Raw genomic sequence first — 18,849 nt, 5'->3', positions numbered from 1 at the left:
AGGAGGAAGAGGAGGTATGTGAGGCATCTACATTGGTGCCGAAGAAGGAAGACGAGAGTTGAGCATCACACCACTCTACCTCCTCTTCCTCCTTTGATGTCGCTCTGCATCTGTGTCAGTGTCGGAGAAGGAAGAGAGGGGAGGTGAGGCATCTATGTTGACATCGCACCATTCTCCCTCCTCTTCAACCTTTAGCGTCGTTCGGCATCTACATCGACACCAAAAGAGGAAGAAAAGGCAATTGAGGCATTTGCGTTGGCCTTGCATCGCTCTGTGTTCTCTTCCTCCTTTGGCACCGCTCTACATCACTAGAGGAGGTAGCGGACGAAGGTGAACACCACACTGCTCTACCTCCTCTTTCTCCTCCAATGTCACTCTGCATCTGTGTCAGCATTGGAGGTGGAAGAAGGTGAGGCATCAACGTTGGTGCAACACTACTCTGCCTCCTCTTCCTCCTCCGGTGCCGCTTTGTATTTGCGTCAGTGCTGAAGGATGAAGAGAAGGCAGGTGAGGCATCTACATCATTGACGATTAGGAGGGATGAGAAAGAGGAGGCAAATCAGACATCTACGTCGATGCTGCACTATTTCTGCCTCCTCTTCCTCCCTCCTCATCATCGACAACACATATACCTCACCTACCTCTTTTTCTTCCTCCAAGGCCAACATAGATGCAGAACGATGTCGGAGGAAGAAGAGGAGGTAGAGCTATGCGACGCGAAGAGGAGGTAGAGCTATGCGACGCTGATGCATATGCCTCGCCACTCAAGATATTTCGTAGTCCCGTGGTACGTTCCTTCTCTGCATTTGTTCATTTTGAGTTGTCCTGTCGTCTCGTCGTGCTGTTCCGAACTTGTTCTCGACCACCGTCCCGAAGAAGATGCAGCTGTTGATATTATTCTCATCCTGTACTTTTCTGCGCCAAAAACGCTGCTATGTCGAAGAACTTGTCGTATTATTCTCATCCAGTTTAGCATCAATCGAACCGGAACAAGATTTGGTGATCCTCGATTTAGATCCTCAGATACTGTAACAGATGACAAAAAAATTGTACGAATCCCCTCTAGATTACGAAGCGGCAGTTTCCTGGATCCTGAGGGAGACATTCAACAACAGTAATAACAACAACCAAAAGAAGATCATTCTATAAAAAATTCTTTTGGTATCTTCTTATGCAACTAACTACATGATTCAACCATTGTCTGGTGCAGTGTACAAATGGCCTCATATTGAGGCCACTGTAGTCATGGCCTCATATTGCTGTTTCATGTGAACCTCGAAGCATCTTCGGGTCAGGATCAGCTAGTTTCAAACAGAGAGAGTCTAGTCACATAGAATTCCAAGTCATAGACATTCATGCCGGAAAAGAAAACATACAAAGAACATAGCTGCAATGTACGCTAAAGTCTATTTTAGTACCTTGAATCATGTCAGAAAAGAGAGGGAGCCTCCTTGTTCCATAATCCACTAGTGCAAGTTTCATCTTTACAACTCTCAAGCCTTTAATAGACCTACAATTCATGCAACTATACTATCACCGGTGAACAAACATCAGGTAAAGATACAGCAGGGATGTTTTTCCTGTTCTGTTTCCTAGACACATTTTATTGTCATTCGTACATATCAGAAGTTGGTTTTATCCAGTATCGGTCCGAGGTCTTACCCTACGGCCATTGGAATCCTCACCATCCGAAAGCTCGGCCCACACGCTCCTGTTATTCCCACCACTGCTGCAGTCCTCATCGCAGCCTGCAATTATTTTCAAAAGTTCTGACTGCAGTGACGGACAATGGTCCTTAAGGTACTCGAATCCACTCGAGCGCATCACAGCTGCATGTACGAATGAGAGTTACTCAATGAGGCTGCGGAATTCTTGGAAACCGAAACAAGAGAAATTATCCACGCAACTTTTGCACCGAAATGATTCCCGAATGAACTATCTAGAACAATCAATAAAATCATAGTAAAAGATGGACAACACAAATTGAAAGATCAAAAATTTTCAAGGTGCTTGGAAAGGATTTAATGAATACTTGGTTAACAATTTACTTTGATAACAAGCTAAGTACAGGAACATCTTAAACCAAACTGCAGAAGCAAGATCCAAGTAATAAGCAACAAACAGGGAGCTCATAGCCCAATGTTTCATTGCCAGTAGCTTGGTGCATATTACAACATAGAGTTCCATTTTTGGCTCTCGAGTTTCCTCTTTTTTTGGGGTGTACATCATGTAAACTTGTCTACACCAAGAACGAGAGCAACACTCGTATCTATCAAGATCATGCAACAAGAAGCTCCCAGATATTCTGAGACATCCAAAAACACTATACTAACAGCATAGCTCATTGCAACCATAAACTCTTTCATGGGTTATGATATCAATCTAAGGTCTGAGTACTTTTCTGCCTGGGTTTATTATCTTTAGTTCCTAAGCCATAAAAATCTTCTGGATGAGGTCCTGTTTTTAAGCAAAATACAATGGTCATGATGTTTGATTCCTTTCAACACTTGGGCCTGCTCCACACAAATTTATACTCCCGATTGGAATCTAAAAAACTACATTATTCATTTAAATACAATGGTCATCATTTCTTTCTCACTAGGACTTGCATGCAACTATAACTACATGTTTCTTTACACAGATTTTCCCATGAAGGAAACTAGATAAAAATGGTAAACATATTTCAAAATAAGAATATTTTAGTCTTAAAAGCAAATCCAAGCTTTTGAACTCGGCCAGGACTCCACACTCACTGTCGGGTTCTACAATTTTGTTCATCCAATCTGACATCAGCTAATCACCACAGAGATTTTCTTAACTCCTGATCCTTCAGGTCACAAGTGTAGAATAGAAAGTATAACTTTCAGATTAAGAAGCACACATGGGCCACCCTTGGAAGGACTCGAGGCAACTGGCATTTGTCTGACAATTACAATCCACATGCCAGAACTGATTCTGAGTCACTAGACACACACTTGTTAGATGGATTCCGATCTTACTCAACTCAATAATTGTCAGAGCACAAGGATGCTATATCAGAATTCTATTGCCAGTAGGAATAATTTAATTGGAAGTGCCACATTAGTGCCCAAGACATTTTGAACAACTACAGTTTATGGAAAAATAATGGGCTATAATTTGGATGCATACTTCCAGTAGGACACAACATTCCTTCTTAGAAAGTTTATATTACTTCATACTGAGAACCAAGGTTCATCTAAGTCGCTCACTTAAAGTGAATAAAAAACATTCATAATTGCAATTAATTGAAATGACAGTAAGATTCATTTACAGAATATTAATACTACTAATATTAAAATGAAGCAGCAATTTAATGACGATCAGAGTGCCGAACTTTAAGCAGGCTGCAACATTAGTTACTGGAAAAAGATTGTATATGGTGTTCATATTAGATAAATTCCAACCCAACTAATGTGAGCAAAGTATTCAGGAACTTCTAGCTATGAACAAAAGAAAATAAAACATGAAACTGTTCATAAACTTTAAGAATAATTTAATGTCACTTAAAGGCATCCAAAGCAAAGCAATTGAATACCAAAAGATATTAGTAGGAAAAAAATATCTCCAACTAGACCATATAAAAAGTTTAAGGCAAATAGTTTGACCAGTTTTATGATAATGCAAAATTGTCACTTACCTATGCTAAACCTAAAGTCTAAGATTTACCATGGATTTTGACATAAGAAAATGTGCAAAGTCACTTTATTCTCTCAGAACCTAGTCGGATAAGATTTTCATAGAGAACGCTTCATTAGCCGAGCGTTATTATGCACTCACAAATGGAAAGTCGAGACCAAAATCTTGTACATTAAACATTTAACTGTACAGATATGGATATCTGGACTTTCATATACAAAACTATTAAATATTTAAGCCTCTTGTTCTGCCAGGTGACTCAAAATAGGGATTTTTATACATGGTTGTTGATCCTCGAGATAAATTTGCAGATAATGACAAATCTAATTGTATCAAGTATTTACTGTCCTCACATACTGGTGCTTATCTCTTCCACAATAAAGTATCCGAATTAAAAATACCTCTAATTCTTCACTTCCCAAAAAAATTCATAACTATACATCACATTTCCAAAATTAAATGTACAACTTAAGCCTTCAACATAGAAATAATTGGGAATAATTCATAGGCAAGAAGGATTGCTGAAAAAAACATATGATAGCAGTATAGATAAAAGACATAACTTGTTGGAAGTAAAATACCTGAAAGATTTTCTGCAACAAATTTAAGACAAGCAGCTTTTAGTTCAATAGCATGACAACGATCAGCCAATGCAAGAGTGCTGGCAACTGAGTTCACAGATATTTCCCTGCATAAATGAGCCTCACAGAGAAGTCGAAGCCTTCCCAAACTATATCTGTCAGCTGCAGCTAACAGTTTTGCAACCAGTGTGTCTGAGATAGAAGATTCAGGAAGGTTTGGTGTAGCAAGCATATCATCGTCTACTAGAGTGTCTCTGTAGATGAAATGTAGGATTGCCTACTTGGGAGGAGATAAAAAAGTGATATGTGAACATAAATAGACCAACTCATAAGGATTTAGCTGCACTTAACAAAAAATACTAAAAATTAAACGAAGGGGAACAAAAATGTATCCACACCTTAAAAACTGCTGGTTCCATATCTGTAACAATGATTTCATTACTTTCACCATCTAAACCATCAAAAAACTGTGTGTGAAATATTGGGGATCGGGCAGCCAGCACCAACTTATGGGCATGAAATTTTTCTCCAGCAACATCAAAAACAACGTCTGAACCTTCCTGTTCATCCAGAATCACACCAAAATGCATTCCAAAATCAGACTCTGGAACTTGTATGTGATGTAATCTGGGTGAGTCGACAACAGACACAACAACCCCCACAGTACAATTAATCTTCAAGCAGTCATCCTTAAGGTAATCTGATGTTTCAAGAGCCGTTCGTCTGAAGAAGCGTTTATAACCCCTGATGAATTAAAAGATGCAAAACTATATCATGCATGCATTTAACAGGATAGAATTATAAATACATGTAAAAACAACAATAAAAACCATCCCAAAACTAACTTTGAGAAGGCCATGTTGCCACAACCTGACCAACTGAAAATAGTAAAATGAAGACAGCATCCATAATAGGTACAGGAAACCATATTCTTACTCTTTAATAAGATTTGAAAAACCAAATTCCACATGACAAGGCAAACAACATGGATAATCCTTCTTTGACCAGAGAAAGATATCAGAAGATAATAGGCAAAGTGACTCTCTCTTCTCTCCACAGACAAGGGCTTTATGCTCGTTAAGCTATCTTTAGGGCCAAAACTAAGCCCCACTAAAAAAATTCTTTTACATCCCCACATCTACATCATACTTGATCCAACTAAATTGAGTTAATCCTGAATACCCATCCAAAGCATAAGATGCAACCTAATCAAATTTTAGACTGTATAATAAAAAGGTCTCAATAATAAGCAATGCAATATGCCTCAAAATAAAACCTAAGAAGTTCAATCAGAGCTGATGGTCATGCAATCAAATTTATGTGAACACATAATAAATCCTGCAAGCTTACATGAAAGAGAGTATGCTGTTATCAATACATGAAAAAGTTCGATGCCAAAATAGTTTAGCAAGAACTAATAAACTCACACTCCAGGCAAATTTCAAAGAAAAAGATCTGAATGCAACTAACCACACCAAATTAAGAAGACAGCCTTGGAAAGTAGAAAGCTCACAAAATCTACTTATTTGTACATGTTCCTGGGACAGAACCAGCAGTCAAGATATCAATAAAACTTAGAAAGCCAACTGCTTCTGGTGAGGAAGACAAAGAACAGCGAAAACTAGGCGCAATCGTTACCACATGCTACCGCGGTACTTGAGGGTGTAAGGCCCGCTCTCAAGAGATCGATCGAAGTGGCTGTGAACCTTGTGTTTCCCCTTGCCACTCTGATCCACAAGTGTCAGCTCGAAGAGCGCCCTCACGTCCGTCCCCTCACTGGCGAGGGCGATGAACACGGACACGTAAGCGGAGTTGTCCTCGGGGTTCTTCCCGTCGGGATAGAAGTAGATCGCCCACTGGAACCCTCCGACGGTGAAGGTATCACTGGCGATGTGCTTCCCGACACCGATGCCCTTAGCGAGGGAGTACCCCTTGATCACGAACTTGTGAGACCCGTTCACGGTCTCCGTCACCGACCGGGAGATTGTCGGCGAGGCTGCCATTTGCTTCTCCGGAGTCATCGGCCACGGCAGCTCCTTCTCATCGAAAGGCTAGAGAGGGGTTCCGTGGCGGCGGTGAAGAACGGGGAGCGATAGCGGCGAAATCGATCGGGATTTGCGTCTCGGCGCAGATTGCCGACGAGGGAATCAATTGGTTGGGAAGAATTGGGGTTTAGGGCTGATCTCGGTTTTGAATCCGTCGAACCAAAGATATATATATATATATATATATATATATATATATATATATATATATATATATATATATATATATATATATATATATATATATATATATATATATATATATACATATATACATATTATATATATGTATTTGTATACATATATATGTATATATATATACATATATATGAATTTATATATGTATATATATTCAAAAAAGGAAAATTAATTATTCATAAATATGATATTTATTTAACACTTACTTGTTCTTCCAAATAAGAAGATTAAATAAAAAAAAGCTATGATCATAATTTTAGTCATAAGAAACACTCAATGATTCATTCTTGAAAACTATTACAAAAACAGGCAAACAGGAGACTATTATTATTATTCTTATTATTATTAATTTTTTGAATTCAATTGGTCATAAGTTTATAATTATCTTCTCATACTATTTATTATGATGCCTATAAATTTTCATATTATATAATTTCACACATTTTCACTTTTTGCATAATTTTTATACTTTTTTATATTGAATATTTGATTGTGTTGTCTAATGCATAAGTTTTGTCCTCTTATTCGATTGATGATAGATTGTTTTATCGGTAAACGTACTAAAAAAATTATAATCCTCATCATAAAATTTTTTTAGGGGCGTTGGATAACTCAAGTAAACTTTATAAACTAAATATTTCATTCACCACTTATTGTTTGGAAAAATTATAGAATAATTAAAAAATATACATATGGATGAACATCACAAGGTTTTTGAATCAAATTTCGTATTAATTACTTATTATTTGCTAAAAAAAGGTATTCATCGCTAGAAAGAGAGAAAGAAAGAGAGAGAGAGAGAGGGAGAGAGAATTTTGCCTGATACTCTTCTTTATCGTTGATGGGGAAGTAATTCTTGGTAGGACTCCATTTATCTTGAAGCAAAAAATTACACAAACTTGTCTTTGCCGATACTACGACAAGATCTTATGATTAGATCTCGTTTTTTATCATTTTAATTGAAAAGCTAATGGCCTTTCATACATAAAACTGCTTCTGAAAGTTAAAACCAAGCCAGTGATTTAAATTCCCTTGGTTCCGAATTGATTTGAAAACGATTTTTCAGCCAGATCATAATCGCAGTTAATTGTTTCATTTTCTCAGCAGCACAGCAGTTTACAGGGAACAGAAAGCATAATAAGGTATATAAAAGCATCAATGGTAGGTCGTGCTTCTGTTGCCCGAAGGAGGAAAAGCTTGACGCCGTCGAGCTTGCTGAGACCCTCTCGATCTCTCATCACCTTGTGCCTGACCTGATGCTCTGTGCATCTGCCTGGAGTCTGGTGAAGTCTTAATGCGATCTTCAGTTTTGGTTTCATCATCCCCATCATCATCAAACTTAACATTTTTCCTGGCGGCAGCATAGTTAAATGGCTTCAAATTGAAGTTAATCTCCGGCTTCTGAAATGATTTCTGGTTCCGTTGGCAGTTCCTCCTCTCGTTAATCGATTGAAAGCACTTCTCAAAACTGGAGGTAAGGTCTGATGGCGACATTGGCTCATCACTTGCAAGAGATTCTGGCTGAAGATCAAGATCACTGCCAATTTCAGGATGATGGGAATTATCACTTTCCTTTGTCCCATCATCTGTCATTGGACTGTCACAGGGTGATTGCTCGTGGCTTCCTCTATCAAGTGGTATGACCTCCTCCAATTTGGCTAAATCAGCAGGATGTTGCTGCAAAGTTTCTGCTACGGGGCAAAAGATAACCTCCTTAACGTGCAGTTCTGAAGTCTTTTCTCCACCAGGAAAATGATAGAAAGGGAGAGCTACAGTGGATTTAATCTGCTCCACTTTGTTCACATTCTTATTCTGATAAAAAGAAAGTAAATCAAGGACCAGCAGTTTGTATGACATAACAGGTCAAAGTTACAAATAGCTTAACTGACAATCCTGAACAACGGAGGACCACAATAATGCAGTAGTGACAGTTACTTTCAGCCATCAGGCTGGAAAACGTTGAAGGATAATTTGCTCCAGTCATGCAAAATGTCAAAAGCATGTAGAACCCAAGAATGGAATCTACTTAATGCATAAGAGACACAGCAACAGCCTTTCCAAGACTTAACTATAAAAGAAAAATCTATATTACGAGAAAACGAGATTCCATATTATAGATACCAGGATTGACTAAAAGGACACAGCAGCAGCCAGGATAAATATTTCACTTTATCACTATAATTATTTTCTCAGTAACACAACTTGATGCGTATGAGAAGCATTTCTGACATGTAGAGTGCATAACTTCATGTGGTAATTCCATTATAAATTGGTCTGGACAAGTATCTCACAAGAACTCGAAAAGAGAAATTTATTTTCAAATTTGCTTTCTGGGAAATGCAAGGTTGACTGAAAATCAGGTTTCGTTTTCCTGATAACTATGGTTCAAAATCTGCAGGGGACAAAACGTTTAATCACATTATTTTTCCACTAGCCTGAACTTGCTATGTAAAAAATCTTCCAGATCTTATCGCATCAAACTCTTATTGAGTTAGTCAGATGGTTAGTCCTTGTAGATGTGATATACCCATAATGATTCAGTAGAATGATCTCCAACTAACTACAATTTTTCAACTGTGCAAATTGTAAGAAAAACCATAATGAACTGAGATGCTAAATTATTATGTATCTCACAAACTGATGTAAACAGTAAATAACACCTACTTCAGTTAAAGAACATAATAGAATTGTTATACAGGAGCTTAATTACCTGGTCAGGAAGACCCACTTTATCTAGGTAATGAACTGCATTGCTAAATTATTACGCATCTCACAAACTAATGTGAACAGTAAATGACATCTACTTCAGGTAAAGAACATAATAGATTTGTTATACAGGAGCTTAATTACCTGGCCAGCAAGACCCACTTTATCCAGGGTGGGCTTTTTCCTAGAAGATGAATTTCCAAATAAAGCTCCAAAAGCACAACTGGATTTTTTCTGCAGTTGGACAGAGGCAATCCCACCCTACAAAGACAATCACTAATAAATCAATCAACTGACAAGGGGAAAAAACAGCAGAAGAATATACACCTCTCTTGATTGCAGGTAATTAGTGTTCCTGTTGTCCATCATTTCCTTCTCAACTCTTTTAGTTATGCCAGAATGCAAGAACGAGTGCCCAATTTCAGATGATGGCATCACTTTGAAGTTATTTTCTTGCTCGACTATGGCAGCTGAAGAGATGTTACTCAGGTTGTCTCTATATGCTTGTTTTAGACAGTCGTCTTGAGCAACCCGAACATGTCCAAAAGTTTTAACAGTTCCAACAGTGACAGTCATAGGATGGTTTCCAGCATTTTCAGAATTTTCAACAGTGGCAGTCATAGGATGGTTTCCAACATGTTCAACATGTCCCATGGGGTTGTCAGTAGCTGGAACTGATCCAGTGTTGCAATCACCTTCTTCTGAATTCTGCAGACACGAGCAACTGAGTCTATGCAAAATCATTCCAACATTCAATTATTGAAACTAAAGAATTCTACATCCATAGAATGTTCATGACTCACCGACTCCAGCCGCCCCTCCTTTAGTTGTTCTGTAATGCCTTCAAAAGCAGAAGAATTGGCAATCGAGCTCTTAATGATGCCAATGACAGAGTTGAGATGGCGCTCAACAAATGGGTGCTTTGATTTTACCAGCCGCTGCAACTTTCCAGAAGTAACAGGCATCTGCCTTGCTTTTCAATCAAAAAACATTAATTCAAGTTACATAAGCCGCCCACTGGAATATCTGATATTAACTAAAAAAAGGTGTGAAAAATTACCAATCTCAAGCAGAGTTTTGTTTGGTAATATGTACCCAGTACTCTCATCCTCTGCACGTGCAAGATTATCTCTCCATTGACAAAGACCCTGTCATAGATGCATGGCAGTCGCTAACTCATCCAAAAAGAATGGTCGAATGTACTATGAATGTTAGGATTTCCAAAAAAGCATCAACTTTAATTTCTTGCATAGGAATGGGTCTCATATCCAAAAAATCTTAGAATTAATGAGTCTATTTTTGTCAATGTCTCTCATACCAAAAGAACATTTACACTTTAGTTCAAGAATAGCTAGCTACAAGCATAGGGAAGCATTTAATTTCTGTGTCATTTCTCCGACAAAATATTGGATGACAAATATCAAGAACATAACATTCAGTCTCTGCAGGAAATGATGAGTTACTTGGACAAACAGTCCAACATTCCTGATGTTTTGTCGGTACGTAAAGCAGTCCATGCACTGCTCCATCCTCCAAAACTATGTCAATTGTCAATTTCAAGATAAGTGTTACGCAAATGTAGCAGGCAACATACTTACAGCAGCAACTGCAAGCTGCTTTGAATTTAAATCAGCATCTGATAACCTGTTAATTTAATTGTAAAGAACACAGTCAGAAGATAGAATTCTCAAGACTAAATGGTAGAAAAACTAAATAACAACAATAAATTTGGAAATTCTATTGTCAACCCGTAAATGTGGAGAAATGATGTATCTGTAAAGATCTCTTTCTCATAAAGTTGCATGCAGATTTCACTGCTGCGCTTGTAGACCTGCAAGGAATTACACATGCACACACATAAAGTTACTAAAAGAGCAATAAAAAACAAAAAGAATTTTTATGTAAACTCAGTAGAAAGTACAATAAATGGAATAGACAACAGCGAAGGTCATGTTATCATAAATGTAGTATAGGACAGGAAAGATAATGAAGTCCAGAAAGAAACAGAAACTTTTAGGTTCAGATTCATGACAAATCAAATAACTATCCACATGTACGAAAAACAACCAATCATAAAAGATTCACCTCCAACAGAAGATCATTTTCATTCGAGGATGCGGCTAGCAACATTGATTTCATTTGGTCATATATATAAAACAGGTAATGTGTATCTTCTCTGGCATACCTACAAGAAGCAACTACATTCAGAACATAATGGTGGTGCTGATGCCATCTCATGACACAAACAGAAATTTGGACTCAACCATAGACTATATCAAAGATTGTATAACAAGATAGACTTTGAACTCTACTTAAGCATTTCCACAGGAAGAGGGCGCAATCTCCAATCTGCATTCTGGTATCTGTAAAAGTCAAAATTATGAGCATCATCCAGATGATGGTGCATAAAATCTGGGACATGTGAAAGAAAATCACCCGATAGAAACTTGATAAGGTCAAAACATGTAAAACATGACAAGGTCAAAACATGTGAAACGTACTCTTTGTTTGCACTAACTTCACAAAAGTGATGCAGAAGATACTCCAGACTGTTTCTTTCCAGTTGCAATACCCTCGATGCCTGCACAAGCAAAAATAGAGCAACAGCAACTTACTGAGTGGAGAATTTTGAATGTAAAACATAAGCACTTCTAAACCATATGTGACGCAAGCATACAATTCAACAAAACAAGACATGCAAAGAGATTCAGAGTTTTATTGTCCTGCACGCACAAGTATATCACCCAAATCCAAAGTTTTTCAGTGTAAACAGAACTTTATACCACCACAATGACAAGCAGCCATAAACCTAAATTAATTTTTTTTTATTAGGATCTTCACGTGCAAGGGAGTTTAAACAGCACCACTTCAAATTTAAACAAAGAACTGTATATTTCTTGTGAAAAACTCCAAAGTTCTTAGCCACATAAACAGTTAGTACAATAAATGCTGGAAATTTCTTGTAGAAATATAGCCATGGTACTTTTATGTTATTAAATCTTGCAATCGAAAATCAATATCTCAATGGTGACAAAAGATCCATGTAGCTGACTTAAATAATTGGGACTTTACGTGCGACTTTATGGTTTTGTTGTTATTTTCGTTGCAAAGGAAGCCAAATAAGCAACTGGCAAAAGTCAATACCTGTCCAGTGTCAAAAAGGTTGCACACATATATGCCAAAATCCCGTTGTAACCAAATAATGTCACGATCAGCCCCATGCATTATCTATTGAAGTGAAAAAAAAAAAGAAAGTATAATAAGCAAGCAGATCAAGTTATAGAAGTGGTCAGTAAGTATAAAGGACAAAAAGTACAGATCACCTTCCTCTTTGAGGGATCCTTGAAAACTTCTCTCATGTGTGGACCAACATGAATCCGTAACTTGAGGGTGTCAATCACAAAGTCTTCTGTTCTGGTAGAGATTTGCATCAAACAAGTCAAACCCTGAAATGACCTATACTGATTGTGTTCTAAATCAACCTGGAAAAGAAAAGTTCTAATTGGTAAAAGCAGATAAGATTGTCAACTGCACAGCAATTTAAATCTCAATAGTCCTCTAAACAGCAAAACATTAAGCAAATAACTCAAGGTCAATGCTTCAGAAAATACAGCAAAGAGATACTAAAACATGAAACAGGATCAACAGATCTCTTAAACTTCAAACTTCAAGCAACAAATCAAGCAGACAGTGTGCTTTTGAAATAATATTCTTCAAATGAAAAAGGCAATTTACTCTTTAGAATAGGACATCACATATCTCCCTTCAAATAACAAAGAATCTGAATAAATATTGTTCCCAAATCAAATGCACCAGTAGATGACCGTACAACATGAAATGAGCTACTAATATGTAGTGCGTGGTTTCATCAACAAAATTTGCATTGAAAGAACACGTAGCAAGCAGCCCTTGCATTAAATACAGTCATAACTACGGAAATAAAACCCATTTAGCATAATAAGAACAAAAGAACAAATGGATCCTGAACAATCTCTTGAAGGACTGGTAAAGTTAGTTCTCAACAAAATCACACCACAGAGAAAGCAGAACAGGTTTTTTTTAATGAAAAAAACCTGCCTTATGGCAGTTCTCCTTACCTCTTAGATAATTAGTCTTCCTTCAACTGCTTAAAGAATAATTAGCTAAGGAGAGTTTGTTTTGACTATTTTTTTAACATAATAAATGTCAGAGTATTTATAAGACTAAGATTGATAACCAAATCAGCAATATGGTCTAGTATAGCGCAAAACTCAAAGTTGCAAAGATCCACAAATTTTTATAACCAGCTGTCAACCTAACCAAGATTCAAAATGATAGCAGCAAATAAGAAACAATCAAAGACCATCTTCCTGAATACAAGATAAAGGCACAACAGAACCAGATCATGGACTTAGTGCCCAAAATAGAAGCACGATTAGGTCGACAGAAGGTCTCAAAGCTGTTGTTATTAATATTTTAATTAAGCATTGTAAGAGCCAGTTCACGTCAGATCTGTTTGAGTTATTTTTAGTCTTCAATTATTTGGACTAATTCTGGTAGGATTTCGTCAACAAGCATCTCTTTCCTTGTTTCTTCTCTATTATTCTCGGTCATAATTTTAAATTGCTCTTCATTTTTCTCATTTCTCTTATCCGGCTACTTGTTAGTAGTTTTCCACCATCATTGCATATAATAATCTTATAACATAATCTTCACAAATTTTTCCATATGATATTTTTTTATCATTTCTTTGCTCCTCCATTATAACAGAAGTACAGAATAAAAGGATACACAACATGAAAGTGCAATAGCAGCATTATGCATGTCATTTATTGTAAATACAAGAATTGTTCCACTGTTTGATACCAAATCCACATAATCCTTTAAGAAGGGTCAACAATGCACTTTTTTCAAAGTCATCCAAATTACTCCAATAAGATGAAGCTGAGGGAGCTATTGATGTTAAATTTTAAAATTCTGCTTAATGTTTTCACTTGAAGAATGATAGTTTTAAAGGCTGCCAATCCTTATGTAGCAACCTGACAAAGTAAAACTATTAAATCACAAGCAATACAATGCTGCAATAAAGTAGACCTCCAACCGGTGACTGCATCTAACCACATTAAAAAGTTTCATTATTCAGTAGAATAATAAAACACTTACCTATGGTAACACAAACTACCTAGGCTCTACAAGTTTCAAATAAATCGATAGATAAATCAATTGCCACCTCAAAGTTAAATTTGTTTAAAAATCACAAGGTAAAGAAATACTGAAGTTCCTACAATAAAATCAAATAGAAGAACATTAGAGCTATCAAATGATGAAAACGAGAAAAGAAAAAACGCAAACCACCAAAAAATGCCAGAGAGATAAAAATGTGAACCATCTGAGAGTTAAACAGCAGATCATCACAATGAGCGAGAATCATAGATATATCGCCTATACTAACCGCAAATTCATCTACACCCCGCAACTTAGCAGCTACCATTTTTAACTCATTCACACTTTCAACCTGCTTAAATGGGGTACTTTCTAGAGGAAGTGGTTGAACTGGCTCGCCTTCTTCATGCTTTCTATCGATAAAATTTGGAACAGCAAGATTCTCCTGTTTATAAAAAAATCAATAAATTGATGATATAAAATAGAATAAAACTCACAAACAAAGAAATAATTGCAAATAACAAAGAAAAGCACAAATAACAGATCATATAATTTTCTGAATTGAGTCAAATGAATCATCAAGAAAATCACAGATACAAATGATCCTATAAGAACTCTACCAATAAAAGCCAAGATTTGACAAACCACATCTTATAATCAAGTGAAACTAATGCTTCAAAACAATTTTTTATCATATACACTACATATGATAAAAAAAATTGCACAGAGAAGTAAAATGCTCATGTTTTTATTTCTAGATGCATGGTGGGCGACCAAGTATATAACAATGAGTCATAGTGTTTCAATTATTTGAGGTCATCTACATGGATCCTTTCTATCATTCAGCTCTAACTAGGGCAATATCACTTGTCATACTTAAAGCTAATGAAAATTCTTTTTATTGTCTCCAATAAAGTTTTCTAAAATCTCTCTCCCTCCATGTCTCCTCAAATCATTAACCTTAATTAATACACCTTGTCTAATCACGGCATCATAGAGTTCCTTTGGACATGTTTGAACCATTTTGAATGGTTTCCCTTAATCTTATCTATAATTAGCTATAGCGAGTTGTTCACGAATGTTAAACAGTTTTTGTTTCCTAGCAGCCTAACATTTTGACCCATAAACTATCACCAATCTTATAACTATTCATGGGGAATGCAACAGCCACATAAAATAGTGGGTTATCTTCATTTTAACCATCCAACTCTAACTTTATAAATAATGTCGATTGATCTTTTCATTCTACCAAATAATAAGTCCAAGATATCTACTATTACATCAAGGAATGTCCTAGTCTCTATTTTAATTATATTCTCAATTCTTCTCTTGCCATTGTTAATGTTACTTCATATATCCAGTTTGTTCCTACTTAGCTTGAAACCATTAGTTTTTAGCATTTTTCTTCGTTACTCGTGTTTATAATTATGCCATCTAAATTTTCTTCAATCTACATAGTATCATTAGCAGGTAACATACACCATTTTAACTTATCCTGAATATGCTTGGTAAGTTCATCCATAATCAAAGTGAAAGTATTTCGACTTAGCATAGGTCCTTGATAAATACACCTATAATTACAACAAACTCAGTAAAAACTTCTATGGTCCTAATCCTAGTGATTAGGATGCATAAGTTTTATCACACCAAAATAACTACTAGATGTCCTTTCTTTCTAAACCCACCATGATAAATCTTTAAGGGCTATCATAGACATTTTCTAGATCAACTAAAGACGTGTATGTCTTTCTTCTTCTTTCAGAAATTTTCAATTAAAAAGGTTTCTGTAGTTGATCTTCCAAGAAGAAAAAAAAAAACTAATATTCATATATACTCCTCTCATATCTAGGATTCTTCCCAATTATCCTATCCCAAAGTTCCATAGTAGAGTGTTTAGCTCAATTTATCTATAATTTGAGGAGCTACGAACACCTCTTATTCTCACACTTCCATTAAAGGCCATGGCAGTGATGGTTCTATCTTGACATCATAAATTAAACTGAATTAAAAAGCAATTGACCAATATGGAGATTACTATTTGCAATCACTCTTTACTACTTACAATCCCAGTTTAAAAAATTTTAATATCATAAATTAAACTGAATTAAAAATCAATTACCAATAATGGAGATTACTATTTGCAATCACTCTTTACTATTTACAATCCCATATTAAAATTTTTTAATTTTTCTAAACTATCCCTTTGCAGCGCAGGGGAGAAACAGCATAGGCATGGAGTGCGGGGTTGTGGGGAAGGAAAAAAAAAAGATAAAATCGATAATATTAGGACTGTAAATAATAAAATAATATTTAATATTTTTAAAGGTATTATCAATAACAAAGGGTTGTCCATAGTAAAAGGGGACTGTGAATAGTAAGCTTCGAGCAATAATATGTAAACCAGCAAACATACAAGAGAACCAAATATGGAAATTAAAAAATTCAAGAAAAACTAACCAGCGGATGAATGAACCTTCCATCCCTGCTCCTCTCCAACCATACATGTTCGAATGGTTGGTTATTGTTGTTCACGAGTATATTATACTGATCTTGTGGGCGTGGAATAGTGGGAATGTGAAAAGGCACCTTCGAACGTGCTGCTGTTGTTCTCTTGTCCTTCGTTGCCACATTAACCACAGTCGATGAGCTAGAACCAGAAAACCCCTCATCTTTCTCAGCGTCACGCATGGCCCCCTTCTTTTTCTTCCCATAAACCAACTGAAATCCACCTTCCAAGTCCATCGCCCCTATCTTCCCACCAGCCTCTTCTTCTTTCTCCCTCAAATTCTTGAATTCGTCCATAGAAACCGCGAGACGATCAAGAAACTCGTCGTTGAGGTTCACGACCCAATCGTAGGCGTCGTCGAGATCGTCAGGCAACTGCGGCGGCTTCTTGCTCCCCCACAGACTGCTCGACGCGGCGATGCTCCTCAAGGAGGACTCCGATTTATCCTTGATCTCCTTGACCGGGGCCTTGAACTCATCGAAGTTGTAAAAGAAATGGAAGTCCTTACCGGAGGGAATACCCCGGGAGCGACCGAATGCCTTGTCCACGGCCGCAGCGAGGGGACCGGACACCAGCGCGTGGAGGTCGTCCGCCTTCTGCTTCAGGGACGTCTCGGAGTCTGGGGCGTCCTCTTCCATGGATCGAAGGGGTTCGGTGGAGGGGCTCGCGTTCCTGCTCAGGGAACGGGGACAGCGACGAGAGACAGACGAATCTGAGCTTCTTGGTCCGGGATTAGGGTTTTGAGTCCGCCATGGACGACATAGCTCGACGAGGGGTTTCCTTCTTTTACGTTTCGCTTTCGGCGGACTGGGGTTGGGGTTTTTAAGCGCAGCCGACGTTTTATATACCCGATGTCTTTCTGTAGGGACCGTAACCGAGAACCAAATAAACCCGATCCGATATCCATTTAAAAGTCTCGTATAATGAATGAATCGGAGGACCCTATAGGATTGGGATTTACATTATTAACGGGTACGGCCTGAATCCGACTGGATATCGACTCCGTTATTGGATAGCTGAATACGAATTCAATGCCAAGCGTAGAAATCTCACATGACATGGGGACACGCTAAGGGTGTTGATGTTCATATTAAGTGCATGCAATTTTCTTCAGCATGATTGCAGGAGAAAGGCATTAATTCGAATAATAATTCAATTACCAGTGGATGAGTTGTTCTCGCAAGGACGATGATGATGGAGACTAAAAGATTTGATCTTCCGGTAATGCTGACACGAAAGCAAAATGTCTTTGATTTCCAGCGGTACTCCAATTGGGCTTTCATCCCCCAATTCGCCGACTCAGCTAAATCCACCTTCCCTTCTTTTTTGTCCAAAAGTCAAAAAAGCAAAAGGAGATAATTGAGATGACTTTAAAGTAGCTAAATGGTGTCCAATGGGAATGAACCATGACGAAGCAAAATCCTAGCGTGTGTTAGATATAGATACAGAGTTTGGGAGATTGCAAGGCTTGGCTGTTTAAATTATATTATAATCTTTTTTTAATGTAAATATTATACAAAGAGAGAGAAGTGTCATTGTTTGTTATTTTATTTATTTATTATTTATTATTATAGATTGACGGTTGACGCATAAGTCGATATACAATGATGTTTAATTTGACTCATAAAGTTCATCGTCCAAAACGGATAATAACTCATTAATTAAAATTTTTTATTTAATTATTATCCTTTAATGATGAACTCGATTCATGAATCGAATTCACCGAATGAGTCTATCAATTTTAAGCACAAAATTGAAGGTTAGAAGAACTCCGTGTGTTGGTAACGAGGCATTTCCATACATCTTTTTGAGGTAAGTCAGAACCTTATATGAATAGGGGGGATTACATAACTTGGTATCGTTCCTATTATTATTCACCCACGGTTAACTTACTTAAAAAGCCGACGATGTCATCGGAGATGTATAAACCACCCTTCGATGTTAGCGAAATCGACATCTGGACCGTAGGGTCGCAGGATCCTACGGTCTAGATCAATCTTAGCGAGTCACCGAA

The 18,849-nt window shown here is 37.1% G+C and overlaps 2 protein-coding genes across 4 annotated transcripts; both read right to left on the bottom strand.

The window, feature by feature from the left end:
• Positions 1-1,427: 1,427 nt before the first annotated feature.
• Positions 1,428-6,440, bottom strand: LOC135679641 (BTB/POZ and MATH domain-containing protein 4-like). 2 transcript variants are annotated; one of them, XM_065193623.1, is made up of 5 exons: positions 5,877-6,440; positions 4,637-4,982; positions 4,239-4,515; positions 1,663-1,829; positions 1,428-1,510 (listed from the first exon to the last, which is right to left on the bottom strand). In XM_065193623.1, exons 1-5 carry the CDS (start codon positions 6,257-6,259, stop codon positions 1,502-1,504), a joined length of 1,182 nt encoding a protein of 393 aa, XP_065049695.1. In that variant the 5' UTR covers positions 6,260-6,440; the 3' UTR covers positions 1,428-1,501. The 2 variants fall into 2 exon arrangements, with proteins under 2 accessions (XP_065049695.1, XP_065049694.1); XM_065193622.1 differs by having other exon boundaries at positions 1,428-1,829.
• Positions 6,441-7,499: 1,059 nt separating this feature from the next.
• On the bottom strand, positions 7,500-17,667 carry LOC103993079 (protein RRP6-like 2). Of its 2 annotated transcripts, none has more exons than XM_009413024.3 (14): positions 16,787-17,667; positions 14,619-14,774; positions 12,511-12,669; positions 12,332-12,415; positions 11,689-11,768; positions 11,500-11,550; positions 11,273-11,372; positions 10,936-11,018; positions 10,786-10,831; positions 10,248-10,335; positions 9,991-10,160; positions 9,515-9,895; positions 9,332-9,421; positions 7,500-8,293 (listed from the first exon to the last, which is right to left on the bottom strand). In XM_009413024.3, exons 1-14 carry the CDS (start codon positions 17,471-17,473, stop codon positions 7,637-7,639), a joined length of 2,832 nt encoding a protein of 943 aa, XP_009411299.2. In that variant the 5' UTR covers positions 17,474-17,667; the 3' UTR covers positions 7,500-7,636. The 2 variants fall into 2 exon arrangements, with proteins under 2 accessions (XP_009411299.2, XP_009411298.2); XM_009413023.3 differs by having other exon boundaries at positions 9,332-9,448; positions 16,787-17,666.
• Between the last annotated feature and the right edge of the window lie 1,182 nt (positions 17,668-18,849).

This window comes from Musa acuminata, chromosome BXJ1-7, assembly GCF_036884655.1.
Source record: "Musa acuminata AAA Group cultivar baxijiao chromosome BXJ1-7, Cavendish_Baxijiao_AAA, whole genome shotgun sequence".
Lineage (NCBI taxonomy): Eukaryota > Viridiplantae > Streptophyta > Magnoliopsida > Zingiberales > Musaceae > Musa > Musa acuminata.
Note: the sequence above shows the minus strand (reverse complement) of the source record. Positions and strands in the feature narration are given on the sequence as shown.